This window comes from Syngnathoides biaculeatus, chromosome 10 (genome assembly GCF_019802595.1).
Source record: "Syngnathoides biaculeatus isolate LvHL_M chromosome 10, ASM1980259v1, whole genome shotgun sequence".
NCBI lineage: Eukaryota > Metazoa > Chordata > Actinopteri > Syngnathiformes > Syngnathidae > Syngnathoides > Syngnathoides biaculeatus.
In genome coordinates, this window is record NC_084649.1 from 7,506,365 (window position 1) to 7,520,568 (window position 14,204).

General features: G+C 41.5%; 1 protein-coding gene across 4 annotated transcripts in view; it reads left to right on the top strand.

The window, feature by feature from the left end:
- Positions 1 to 14,204, top strand: part of magi1b (membrane associated guanylate kinase, WW and PDZ domain containing 1b) — a 158,066-nt gene that overhangs the window by 103,257 nt on the left and 40,605 nt on the right. For all 4 annotated transcript variants that reach the window (XM_061831505.1, XM_061831506.1, XM_061831508.1 and 1 more), the window contains exons 5-12: positions 1,796 to 2,021; positions 2,226 to 2,308; positions 2,879 to 2,914; positions 6,282 to 6,339; positions 6,744 to 6,850; positions 7,867 to 7,980; positions 11,512 to 11,697; positions 11,854 to 12,516. In XM_061831505.1, the coding sequence (XP_061687489.1) occupies positions 1,796 to 2,021; positions 2,226 to 2,308; positions 2,879 to 2,914; positions 6,282 to 6,339; positions 6,744 to 6,850; positions 7,867 to 7,980; positions 11,512 to 11,697; positions 11,854 to 12,516 (1,473 nt within the window). The remainder of the gene's footprint in view (positions 1 to 1,795; positions 2,022 to 2,225; positions 2,309 to 2,878; positions 2,915 to 6,281; positions 6,340 to 6,743; positions 6,851 to 7,866; positions 7,981 to 11,511; positions 11,698 to 11,853; positions 12,517 to 14,204) is intronic.

Consider the following 14,204-nt stretch of genomic DNA (forward strand, 5'->3'; position numbering starts at 1 on the left):
TATGAAACGAGTTTTTTACTCTTCTCAATTCCGATGATGATTGAAGCCTTTGGATAAAAGCAAGGTGCAGACAAAGACTCCTTGACATTCAGGCAATGATTTGGATTACATTAAACAACATGGATCAATCTTGTATTGGCCAATCAACTCACAGTTAAATACCAATCCCATTCAACAACACCTTCAAAACACTGACTGCTGATTACTAAACTCAGGTTGTGTTTATTATTTCAAACCCCATTTCACACTTCATATTCCGCATGAGTTGGTGCTGGTACCACATTCCTAGGAATGTAATGTAGGAATGTACCAGTACAGTGCTAACATACATATTTCTACACTGTCTTTGCACAACACAGAGCACACACATGCCTTCCATGAGACTGTAATGTATGCAAGCACTTGGTTTACTTTGTATGATGATACAAACCTCATTTATTTTAAGCTCGTGAGTGCAGTCACAGAAACTCCTCTTCAACAGTAAGATGACAAAAAGTCATGGTCTAGTTAATGTGGACGACAACACTAGAATGAGAGTTATCTTCCGGTTGCTGTGCGAAGATGTGAGGTGATCATGAAAAGTGGGAGAAAATGAAAGCGAAAGAGGGACTGGTTGGGAAGGCATAAACAGGTATGTGAAAAGAAACGTGACCACAGTGATACACAGAGACAATGAGGGACGATAAGCTAAAAAAACAAACTTAAAAAAAGGGAATTGTGGCAAGGGCACTTGAAAACAGATCTTGTTCAAATGGTAGTAAAAGATATCTCTAGGTTTTGGCCCCTCTATCCACCCCAAAATATGCAATACTGCCATCTGGCTGCAAGCAGCAGAGGGTGAAGGACAGAGCGGCCTTCACATTTGTCTTGATTACTACTTGGTGCTTCATTTCAAGTGATGAAAGAGCAGCAATATGAGGTTTGTACCATTTAATATCCATCCATCTGTTATCTGAGCCGCTTATCCTCACAAAGTTTGCGGGAGTGCTGGAGATAATCCCACCTGTCTTCGGGCAGGAAGCAGGGTACACCCTGAACTGCCATTCGCAGAGCATACTTAAACAACTATTTGTTGTTTATTACTTTACTACTATTATTTATTACTATTTATAACACATCCACACCTACGGGGAAGTTAGACTGTTCAATTAATGCATGTTCTTGGGATGTGGGAGGAAACCGGAGTACCCTGAGAAAAGCCACTCAGTCACGGAGAGAACATGCAAACTCCACACAGGCGGAGCTGGGATTTGAACCCTGGTCCTTAGAACTGTGACAGACACTCTAATCAACCGTGCCACCATCCCACATCATTTAATGTGTTTTGTAAATTTTCTTTTGTCAAAATAGCTTGTTGTTATTATAGCTTTGTGAATGTTTCAGATATTTTCATCTGTGTTAGTAGGGCAAATTGGCTCTTTTAGAATGTTGACCTACTAAGCTATTTCTACAATGTGTTTTCTGGTGGTGCCACCAAACGTTATTTGCCATCTGTGCATGTGTGAACTGCGAAGGTGCCAGTCAAGTGTGAGAACGAGCTAACAGGAAGCAAGGTGATAGCACTCCATGGGCGCTGTTACAATGTGTGAACTGCCCACTCATCTGTCTTAATTTAAGGGAATGGCTATCTGGTCCTAAAAAGCTATTGTCGATCTGCTCATAGGATAAAGTTGAGTCAGCCATTTTTTCCAAATTCTAAACCCTCACCTGGTCTGATCATGAAGCGCACATCCAATTAACACACAAGATAGTTTTCAGTGGAAATACAATGTATCGTTTGTATTGACTCTACCAGGAGAATCAAGTGAATTAGACGAGATCCATCGCTCAGTCAGACCCTTCACCCCTCGCCAGAGTGACCCATCTTACCTTGGGACAACCCCTGTATCACCGGCCACCACGGAGAGCTCTCAGCAGACTCACCCTAACCTGAGCCATCCTCCCCCAGAGGACCCTCAGGGACCTCTGCCTGACAACTGGGAGATGGCCTACACTGAGAACGGAGAGATCTATTTTATAGAGTAAGCACACTTTTACATGCCCAAGGAAAGCAGCTACATTTACCACAAATACAATATAGCATTTATGCAACTATAAATTATATATGTATATATAAACCCATTATAGTAGACACTGGATTAAATCCTTATAACCACATGATTAGTTAAACAAACAAAGCAGCGACATTTCCGGTCTTCCTCAGGGGAATTTTGTGTTCTTTTCAGCCACAATACAAAGACCACCTCTTGGATAGACCCTCGGTGCCTGGACAAGCCTCAGAAACCCCTGGAAGAATGTGAAGATGATGGTATGAATCTTTATGTTAGTGCTTGTGGGATTTCGTCATCATTTCTGTTTCGGTCATGGGATTGAGGATGGAATTTTGCTCAGTCCTCAAGTCATTGTAGGCCTCCAAAACTAGAGCGAGGCTTCAATCCATTGTCACAGTAGCTCTTGGTAATGAGACATGTTCAATTTTGTGCTTGTATCGAGGAAAACATTTGTACATCCTCTGGGTAGCATTTCTCTTCGTTTGAGTAAAATGTCCCACATTCCGAGTAAGGAAAAGAATTTATTGTATATTTTCCTTAAACTACACAGCTAACATACATATTTCTGCACTGTATTTGCACAATACAGTCCACACACATGCCTGATGATGCATATCATCATATCCTCACTAGCAGGGATTCTATTGGAACTCCAACCACGTGTATTATGCTGTGCATATTTTGGAGATAAGTAATGTAGTCGCTTTGATAAACTCCTGCCATCTAGTGGTAAGATGTAGTTGATACAACTGACTAATACACCTCATCTCTGCCCTCTTTCTTCTTCACTTGGACCTGTGATGCTGTGGTGTCCACCGGCTGAGTAGAAGGCGTTCATACAGAGGAATTGGACAATGAGCTTGGTGGGTAACACACACACGCACACATGGTAATCACCACTTTCAAATTCGTTTAACATCTTTCAAATGTCTCCAATTAGAATGTAGATAAACGGAAAAAACACCTGCAGTGTCTTATCCAGATACAACCCCAATTCCAATGAAGTTGGGAATAAATGTGCATGGCCGATCATCCACCTCCAATAATTCACAAGCAAAATTGAATATTTACTTATTATAAGTCATGATAAATGGACACACAACATTAAAAAAAGATGTAAATCACGCATATACTTGTGGATCTGACTCGTGGATATATTTGAGCCATTTCAATTTCCACTGTATTGACAAATGATCAGTCATTTAAAAGAAATGCAGATACAACATTAAAAATAAAGACGCAAAATTGCAGATATATTTGTGCATCTGAAAAATGTGTCTCAATCACAGTTACAGCATATTTGTGGATTAGAAACACTTGTAAATCATAGGTATATTTGTAGATCTGAAAAACATGTAAATCGTGGGTAAATTTGTGAAAATTATTTTGAGAGTTCTCTCTCCATACCTTCAAGCTGCATAATATAATGAAGACCATAACCTCCATTATGACGGATGTATTTAATTAGTGGAGTATATAAGCCTGTGGAGTTCAGCACCTGCAACCTTATTAATAAGAGCTAAATTGGAGAAAGGCAAGGGGGGAGGGTGGAATCTGACAATGTACTTGAGTCTTGTTAACAGCTTTTGTTAAGCTTCTTAAACTGGCGATATAAAAATCATCAGATCAGATCAGGCTCCTTCCTGTAAGACAGCGACCAACTGGAGGAGCATACTCAATATTGATTAACACAATCCAATCCAAGTGGGCAAAGAAATGCAATTAAGTGCAGCTGTCTGAAGAGCAGCAGTCCCTGGCACTTGTGAATGTCAGCAGCTCATGCATGCACAAATTCTCTGAGCCACATGTTTTCTCAAGAGAAATCAATGACAGCACTGTATCAAGAGAATGAGATGCAACCAAAACATGTCATTCATCACTGCTGACTCCGCCTTGACTTTGGAATATGTTATGGTGAGTTGATGGTGTGTGATGCAATGAAGGACAAAGGCACGGGGAATCATAAATAATCGACGACACACACATGTACTAGTCCTCGACTGGAGCTAGCGCAGTGTAAAATCACATGGGTGATTGCAATTTTGCACGGGGTAATGGGTATCCACACTCTGTTTCATGTTCCACCTGACTATATTTGGATTATGATTCATCGTGATTGCCTAATGCTCAACACTGTAAACTTGCATTTCTGAAACTCTGTGTCTATGTCTATCTTGAATGCTCTTTTCGGGGATAAAATAAGTAGATGTTTTAAATTTTTGTACATAAAAATCAGAAAAACTGAAACAGACAGGAATAAATGTCGCTATAAATAAACGGACATTTTTTTTGAAGAATGGCTTAAGTTATTGCATTTTTGTTTCATAAAATGCAATAATAAACAGTTATCCTTCTCAACCAAACCAGAGAAATTGAAGTCACTAATTACACTCCTGTTTGTAAGAATTATTGTGTATTCCAGGTCAGATATTCGATCATAAGATAAGGTGTTATATTGGCGATTATGATGTTCCTCACCAGTCATGATCTTCAGCTCCCAGGTTGTGGGTTTGAAACTTAGCCCTTGTGACCATGTTGAAGTATCCTTGAGCAAGTCACTGAAACCCCGGTTGCTTGTAATCCTTTGTCATCACTTGGTGAATGAGGAGACAGTGTTAAAGTACTTTGAGTAGTACTTTGCAGGTAGAAAAAGCCTATACACGTTACAATCACATTTGACCTTTTTTAGCATTTGGAGTTGACTCTCCATCATCCTCATTACAAAGAAAAGAGAAGCTTTTCATGTTAGACTACCGGAATGAACAAAAATCACATAGCGCCTTATGCACCCACGCACGTAATCAGAAAAGGCATGCAGCTTTTTTACCTGTGCACTCCCACAAACTAGGTACGCACCCTGTCTGGAGAAACCTTAAAATGTGGCAATTCCCCGTCAAATCTGGCCTTGCTTGCATTCTCCTGTGGACATACGCACTTTTCCCTTCTGGACTGCAGAGGCTGTAGTAACTCCAACACCCCACAAAGGTTAAACATTAGATTACCTGTTTTGGTTCAGATAACTGCCCAATACCTGACTCATGCTGACTGCCCAGGACATACATTGCCCATAATGCTCACCAACTTCTCAAGGCCCATAACGTCTCTACCACATTACGCCATAGGGTGAGAGCCAATATACGTATTATGAGATTCTTTGGTGCGTATTATGAGATTCTTTGGTGAAAGATAGTGTGAGCTGACATTTTTCCACTTATGAGGACCTTTTCTGCTAGAAGATCCTACTGACTGCTTGATGGAATGTGTTATTTTTTTTAAGCGCAGGTTTCCCACTACAGTGTTCAAAATGGTGAATTAGTTGGATAGGTAGATATGGAGATATATATTAAAAAAAAACAAACACATGCTGTCCCTCAAAGTGTAGCATGTTAGATAGAGCGGTGTGCTGGGCCCAATAGTGATGACACATCTGTAATGGAAAGTATTTCCATATTCCAGAGTGCTTTATTTTCAAATGGAACTCTGATACATTCATAAGTGTCATGAAAAGCTCCATACTCCATGATTTCCAGCTAGTCTCAGACTTCAATAAATCACGCATCTTTGGTGGTTGTACACAATTTTTTAGTTGATGCATGTTGGGTGTGTCACTTGTAAGAAGTCTGGACGACAGAATGAATGTAGAATATGCAGAACGATCAAGAAAGATACTCCTGGGAAAATTGTGGCTAGAGATTATGATGTGTGATATGTATCTCCGAAAATTTGGAGGATTTTCAATAATCACATTTTTACAATCTTAAAGCAGTACAGAAAAAAATACATGATTGTGTCTTTACTCTCTTGAAAGTATAAGTCTTCGTATAAAAGATGTTCATTATCATGGACAGTTTTGCACTGAATCCTCTCCATGCCCCAATACAGCTCTCACCACATTATAGACCCACCCTTCTGTATCATTTTGTCCATCTGCCCAAGGGGGTTCAGTTGTTATCTGATGTGTGGATATGTCAGCAATGTGGTGACACACGCGAATGTGGACAACCACATACCATGGCCTACTCGTGGGTCACGCTTGCTCTGGAAACCGACGGATGGATGGATGGATGGATGGATGGATGGATGGATGGATGGATGGATGGATGGATGGATGGATGCAAAGGGTTCCCTACTGGCCTTCCGTCTAACAGCATAATACATATCAAACAACTTGATGCCATTTTAGTTTCTCCTTTCTCAGCAGATTGACTGTTTTCTTCTTTTCTTTCTTAGAACTTCCACCCGGATGGGAAAAAATAGACGATCCAGTGTATGGAGTCTACTATGTTGAGTAAGTGATGTAGTGTACAGTATATCAAGTCAGCAAGCACTCCCACATGCTGTAAAACAAAAGTATAAACTCTTTATTCTAGTATTGTTAATAAGATACTTTATTCTATAAACTATATATAATAGCTTGGTGCAAGGGTCAGTTGGCACAGACCAGGGTGTAGACATTTTACAAGTTGTGTATTTTTGCAGGATTCAGTCGAATACTTAACATATCGTGTAAATCTACATTTGTTTTACAAAGTGTTAAAACCATAGTATCACTTTCTCTCATTGTAACGTCCTCTAATATGATACACGTATGGTATTCCCCATCTTTCCAATCTTAATTGATTCTTTTTCATTTTTTCATTTGAATTATTTGTCCACTCTGACTCCACCACCATGTGTTATTTTCTTTTGAAGTCATATCAACAGGAAGACCCAGTATGAGAATCCTGTACTCGAGGCTAAGAGACGCAGGCAAGTGGAACAGCAACAGCCTCAACTGCAAAGTCATCAGCCACCTGAAGGTGAGCACTACATCCGAGGTTCATTTCCAAGCCCCATATGGGCGTCATTTCCCTTTCAAGCCATGTGGGTGATTCAGTATGCAGGCATGCGAGACATTCTGCCTGCCTGTACATTGATTCTGCTGTCATACAATTTTATGTTACCAGCTAAAAGTTTCTGTTTTCTGGAGTCTGTTGCGATTCCTGTTTATAGCAATAATCATAAATCTTTTGTTCCCAAAGGTAAGGAGATGTGTTAGCCTCATATGAAAACATTCAACTCGGTATCATTCATAATTTGTGACTTAGTGATTATAATCAAAACTAGTGATGTAGCAACACAGGCAATATTTGCCTGAAACTGTTTGGCCTTATTCAAGTCTTATAGCCCGAGTAAATGCATATGCATAGAAACTGTCCTATCGAGCTGCGATTTTTGCCCATTCAGCAGAAATTGTTTGATTCCACTCGATTACCTGATGGCTTTTCTCCCTTCTGAAACTTCAGTCTTTCGACAAAATCTCAATACCTTCAAGCAATGCTTTCAACCACTTTTTTTTACCCTATCATTGATTATACAGTCCCTTGTTCTTGTAATATTAATGAAGGGCCTGTGTTGTGGTATAGTAACTAGTTCATTAATCAAAGAAGGTATAAAGAAATGGGGCGCCCCATTTTTATGCATTGTTATTCAAAAGACAGACGGCAGGTGGTAGAAGTTTCATGACGTTTGTACAGCTAGTTTTAGTCTGAGCAGTACACACTTGATGCTCAGTGAGGGGATGTGAAATCAAAGTGCCAATTTTCAGTTTGTATAATGAGGTAATAATCTATTTAGACCACCATTTCTTCACATTTCACTCTTTGCCCTATCTCGCTGTCAAAGAACCTCATAATCAATCTTCTTTCCACAGTTTAAATCAGCATTATGGAGGCAGTGTCCCAAACTCTTATTTTTACATGATGTAGGGCATTCATTCACCCCTCTGGGCTTCGGCTGGACAAGATATATACATGTATGCCTCTTTCTGTTACAGAATGGACTGAAGACTTAACGTTTGCTGGGGCCCCTCTAACAACGTATACCGCCAACCACCAAGAGACCTACAGGGACCCTCCAACTGGACCCACAGTGCCAATGGGACAAAAACGTAAATATTCCACTGTTGTTGAACTAAAACACGTGCACACATTGAATGCACTTGTTTTCAAAGCCATGAATTTGTTTTTTCATAGGATGTAACTTCTAGCATACAGCTTCTTAATGCCATAGAGAGATCGATAGTTATAGTGATAGATACAATAGATAGATTTATGGCTGGGAGTTGGCTACAACAGGTAGATTATTCATCCAAAAGGGAATGTCACGAATTAAAAACTCAATTTCACTGGAAATGAATTCCTCACGACATTGCTTGGCCCATTGAGGAGTTAATAATAACTTAAAAATGGAAAACAAAAATCCTTCTTGAAATGATTGAGAATGAAAGCCAAAATATGAAATTTAAACACTGCATAGGTACAGAATAAATTAGAATACTGTCAAAATTTTAATTTAGTTTGGTAGCTCGGTTACAAAAGGGAACCCCCCCCCCCATCCCCCTTAGCGTTTTCTGTTCCACTAGATTGGGTTGCCTAGTGGTGATTCTGTATTCCTTTGTGCTGGAAGGGTTTTGCTTTGCACCAGGGGAGTTTGAAATACTCCCTCTGTTTATTTTTATTTTTGTAATTATTCTGATGTTTATTGAAAATACAGCCAGAGAAGAGTTTTATGGGACAGAGTGGACAAAAGGCCTTGGGGTGAGAATCACAGCTGAACAATAGTGAGACAGTCTAGATATTTGAACACAAGTAACATTACAACAGTTCAATTATTATTTGTGGCTTGGGGAGCAGGGGGCACACACCTGGTGAGGACATGCACGATCTAGGCAAGAGAACAAGATAAGTGAGGACAGAAAAGGGCAGGACAGGATGTGGGAATATGATCAAAGCAGTGCTACTGACGAGTGGTGTGGTGGGATTCTTTTCTTTAGTGTCAAAACACCTGCAAGAACCTGTGAATTGATATGTTAGTATTACCTGTTTTGTTATTATTGGTCCCAGCAAAAGAAATTCAAGCCTATAGTGTGTCTATCGCACTTATAAGTAAATGTACAACATATCAAATACATGTTAATCAACTAGTGTACAGAGTAGCTGAGCCACCACATTGAAGAGGGGTGGGTTCATCAGAAGCCCTAGGAAGTACATCTTATGCGGAACCTTCTGTGGGATGAAGTTGATGTTGATCTCCCACTTCAGGTCCTGCGAGACTAATTTCCTGGAAATTGAAGGTCCCAGTGGTTGACAAATGGCAGCTGGAGAGCGTGATCAGCATCATCCTTCCAGTCTTGAGTGTGTTCACCTCCAAGTTTTGGCGGTCGCTCCACTTCCTGTCGATACGCAGACTCATCACAGTCTTTGATGAGGCCGATGACTGCAGTGTCGCCTGCAAACTTCAGGAGTTTTATAGCGGGGTGTGTTGAGGTGCAATTGCTTGTGTAGAGAGAGAAGAACACCATAGAGACAACACAACTTTCGGTGCTGGTGGTCCATGTAGATCAAGTGATGTCCCCCTGCCTCACCTGCTCTGTCCTGTCTGTTAGTTAAGTTGTAAATCCATTGGTGGATGGGAGGCGAGACACTGAGCTGGAGAAGGAGAGGATAGGAGTTTGTGAATGATAGTGTTCAATGCAGAGATACCACAAACATAATGCTCAGGTAGGTCCCCATGCATGTTGAGGTGTTCTCGGATAAAGTGCAGTCCCTTGTTGACTGCATCATCCGCAGACCTGCATGATTGGTAGGCAAACTGCAGGGGGTCCAACAGGGGAACCATGATGCTCTTGAGATGGTCTAGCACAAGCCATTTAAATGGCTTCATCTGAATCAGAATCAACTTTATTTTCCCAAGTATGTAAAAAACACACAATGAATTTGTCTCCAGTAGTTGGAGCCAGTAAATTGACACTGAATAAATTTGAGACAGAAAGACAATGTAAGAAAAATCACTAAGCAATCATAGGTTCTAGTAATTAGAGATCTAATGAAGATCTACGCGAAGACTTGAGCTATCCGGCCTCCACAGACTTTGAAGCGGGATGGGGACAAAAGGTCTAGGTCTGCTGCTTTATGGACCTTTTGTTGTTTGATGCGTTTCACATCCTTTTTGTGGATGGTCAACACAGAAGTCAGAGGTGTGATAGTTGTCTGTGGTGCAGCTGAGTTGCAGTTGGGTGTGACATTTGCAGTATAAGGTGTTGAAGTTGTCAGCTAGTCTTTTATTGTGTTGCGTTGCGTTGGCTTGTAATTGGTTAGCTCTTGTAATACATGCCGGACTGATTTAGAGTCATTTGTGGTTAACTTTTTTTCAAACTTTACTTCATAGTTAGCTGGGTTCCAGCATGATTTATACAGGGCACTATCTCCACTTGCATGAGTCCTCTTTAGCTGGGCGAAGTTTTTGAAGTTTGGGAATGAACCATTTCTTGTCGTTATTGAATGTGCAAAATGACTTTTTGCTTCATGGAAATTGATATAGGATTATAGGATGTAACAGTGTCTGCATATTCATCTGGACTGCCAGCAGAATTTTCCAAAGACACTATAATCTCTGTAGTCTTGACTGCTTTGGAGTTCTATCATTGCTTAAAAGGGGCACTTTTTCACTGCTTTCACAATAGGCTTTGTGCATTTAAGTTCTGGCCTGTATGTTGGTGTTAAGAGGGATCAGATGAACCCAAAGCTGTACCAGGTATGCCACAGTATGGCTTATTTAACATAGTATAGCAGTGGTCTAAAATGGGATCATCCCTGGTAGGACAGTCGATTTACTGATTTAATTAGGGTGTGCGTAGTGCAGTTTAGCTTATTTAAAGTCCTGAAGAATAATGAGGGGTGAGTTTGGGTGTGTTTTTTCCCATTTCATTTACTTGTTCAGCAAAAGTTATCAGTGTAGCATTCGCATTAGCTTGAGGAGGAACGTAAACACCGGTGAGAATGATGATCCGAACTCACGAGGCAAGTAGAATGGCTTACAGTTCAAAAACAGTGACTCTAAATCCTAGGCTTCAGTGTGTGGTGAACTCCATGACGTAATTACACTATTCATTGAGATAGAAGCATATCCCGCCACTTTTTGTTTTTCCTAAATAATTTCCTGATACAGTCTGCCTGGAGTAGATTGAAGGCCTGAAGCATTAGTAATAATGGGGAACAGATAATTATTTTCCAATGAAATAATTGAGTTAACGTTGTTGTTGTTTTTTTAAACACACTCAAGACTGCATTTTAAGCTAAGTTAATTAACGTTTAGGCCCCCTTCTGTTCGATTTGGTGGGTCCTTTCTCCATTGTCATTTGTTATGATGCACAACCCCCCCCCCCCCAAAAAAAAAAAAGAAATCTTCAATTTTCAACAGTGTAGATTACGCATTGGTATAGGAAAAATAAAAAATAAATCCTTCATATCAAAGATATATATAGAGATTTTTAGAACGATAATTGGATTGAAGTTCTGCCACTTAGTAATCTATTTTAATGATAATGACACAAATAGAACATCAAAACTGAATAATTCACTTTAGCTCTTGCAATGCCACATTTGTTCCATTGAAATTTTATTAACTGTTTTTTTCACAGGAGGAAAGCCTTTCTTTACCCGGAACCGATCAGAACTAAAGGGAACATTCATCAATACCAAGCTGAAAAAGAGTCGCAGAGGTTTTGGTTTCACTGTCGTTGGAGGCGACGAGCCAGATGAATTCCTTCAAATCAAGAGTCTCGTCCTTGATGGACCTGCCGCCCTCGATGGCAAGATGGAGACAGGTTAGGGTGCTTTACTGATCCAAGATCACAAAGATGCAACACTACTTTAATTACATTTCTCGGATGCTGTTTATGTACATATACAATGTTCCAAATTCCTTGAAAGTTTCACACTAATGTCTCGCCCCCCCCTCCCCTCCCCCCACCCCTACAAAGGTGACGTAATAGTGAGTGTCAATGACACTTGTGTGCTTGGCTACACCCATGCACAAGTTGTGAAGATCTTCCAGTCAATCCCAATCGGGTCTATGGTCAACTTGGAGTTGTGCCGGGGTTACCCACTGCCCTTTGACCCTGATGACCCCAACACAAGCCTGGTTACCTCAGTCGCAATTCTGGACAACAAAGAACCAATCATTGTCAACGGTCAAGAAGCCTCCAATAATACCTACGACTTGCCACCCAATCACAGCAGTCAGAGCAACAACAATGGCTCAACCAATGGCGGGGTGGCCCTCAATGGCCTCCCGCGACCTCACAGCCCCACTGCAGAAGTAGTGTCTGACACCTCATCCCAACATGGCTACCCGAGCGATGTGGTCACACTGGCCTCATCCATTGCAACACAACCAGAGCTCATAACTGTACACATGGAGAAAGGAGACAAGGGCTTCGGTTTCACTATTGCCGATAGCCTCGGAGGTGGAGGGCAGAGAGTAAAACAGATTGTGGACTACCCACGCTGCCGCGGTCTCAGAGAGGGTGACATCATTGTGGAGGTGAACAAGAGGAATGTGCAGACTATGTCTCACAACCAGGTGGTTGACTTGCTCAGCAAGTGTCCAAAAGGCAGTGAGGTCACCATGTTGGTGCAGAGAGGTGAGTGGAGTTATTTTAATGTACATTTTATTTTATTCCCAGTACATGTAAAATAACTGTGTTAAATTGGTATGTGACATGGAAGCAACAAAATGTCATTCTTCATGACAGTTTGGTTTGAACGTTTGCCTCAGAGTTCCGAGTTTATTCCCACCCCCGCCTGTGTGGAGTTTGCATGTTCTCTCCGTGCCAACGTGGTTTTTCTCCAGGCACTCCAGTTTCCTCCCACATCCCAAAAATATGCATTAATTGGGGACTCTACATTGTCCGTCGGTGTGAATGTGTGACTGTGGTCTGTCTCCCTGATGACAGCTGGGAGTGGCTTCAGCACTCCCAAGATCCATGTGAGGATAAGCAGCTCAGAAAATGAATGGATGGATAAGTCTTTTATATAAGTAAAGCCTATAAACATTCTAAAATATATATTGTAATGAAAAATACATATATCATTATTCACTTCAATGTCTATACGAAAAAATAAATGTGAGCGGAGAGCGCGTCATCCATGCACAAAGTTGCAGAAGTGTCATTTTACGATATCCAAGTGGTCACCTTATTGGATGCGTCCTCCATCCGTGACGTCACCCGGACATTTGCAAATGAAAACACGCGGTGCACCCTAACTATGGGAGACAAACACGCCCCGTCTGACACGGAAGCTCTTTTCGAGAAGGAGAACACCACACAACCGAGTGAAGTTACCAGGGCAATATTACACTATTGTTTCGAGCCATATCATGGCCAAACCTCATCCGTATCCGATCCACTTCCGCGGCGGAGATGAGCCATCGCGGCTCATCGCAGCCAGCCGGTGTAGCTTATGACGCAGCCGAGCCGGCCTGCTTTGGCGGGGTGTTCACAGACGCCGCAGTACTGAGCAACACAGTCGAGCCGGGGCGCTTCATGTGCGCACGCGGCTGAGTTCTTCAGAGCTGCCCCCGTCCCCAAAGCCCGACGCGCAACCTTCGCAGAAGCATTGACCGCCGAACGCGGCGCCTCAGCTGGTGTGGCTGATTTTCTGCGCCGTGGTGGCATATAAGGAGGAGGTGGAGCCGAGCTATGCTGCTTTTCGGGGTATGTTCAAAGCTCCCGCAGTACTTGTTGAACACGGTCGAGCCAGGGCAAATTACCGCCTACCTGTTATTTGGAACCCATGAAGCTCTCGTCCTCTGCACCCGTGCAATCCATTTTTCACAACAAACCGGGTTTCTTATGCTTATGAGGGTTAAATCCATTTTCCCGAGTGTTCAAGCAATGTCCAGCAATTCAATGACCCGGGATTTTGGCTAACACGAAGGAACAATGAGCTACCTTCCCGGAGGTAAAACTAATGGAAACAAATGAGTCCACTAGGGGGCGCCTCTGTCCTGAACGTCACTTTCTGCTTCTTCTCGAAAACAAATCCCTCGAGAGGATTTTCATGGCGGGAGTTACAGAAAGCTGTATACGTCAAAATCATGTTTTGTGACGAAAAAACACATGGGACCATATGGGCTGTGGGTTTTTCATTAATAACATACCAAAAACCATCCATTTCATGACACTTGACCTTTAATCACACATTTTAATTTCCCTCAGTAGAATCCTCTTTTAGTCAACTGAAAATGCCCAAAATTATTAAAAGTTGAGCTTCTAATGAATAGATTTTAAATTTAACAGTATATTTGCCCATTTTGTGTGTTCAAAAT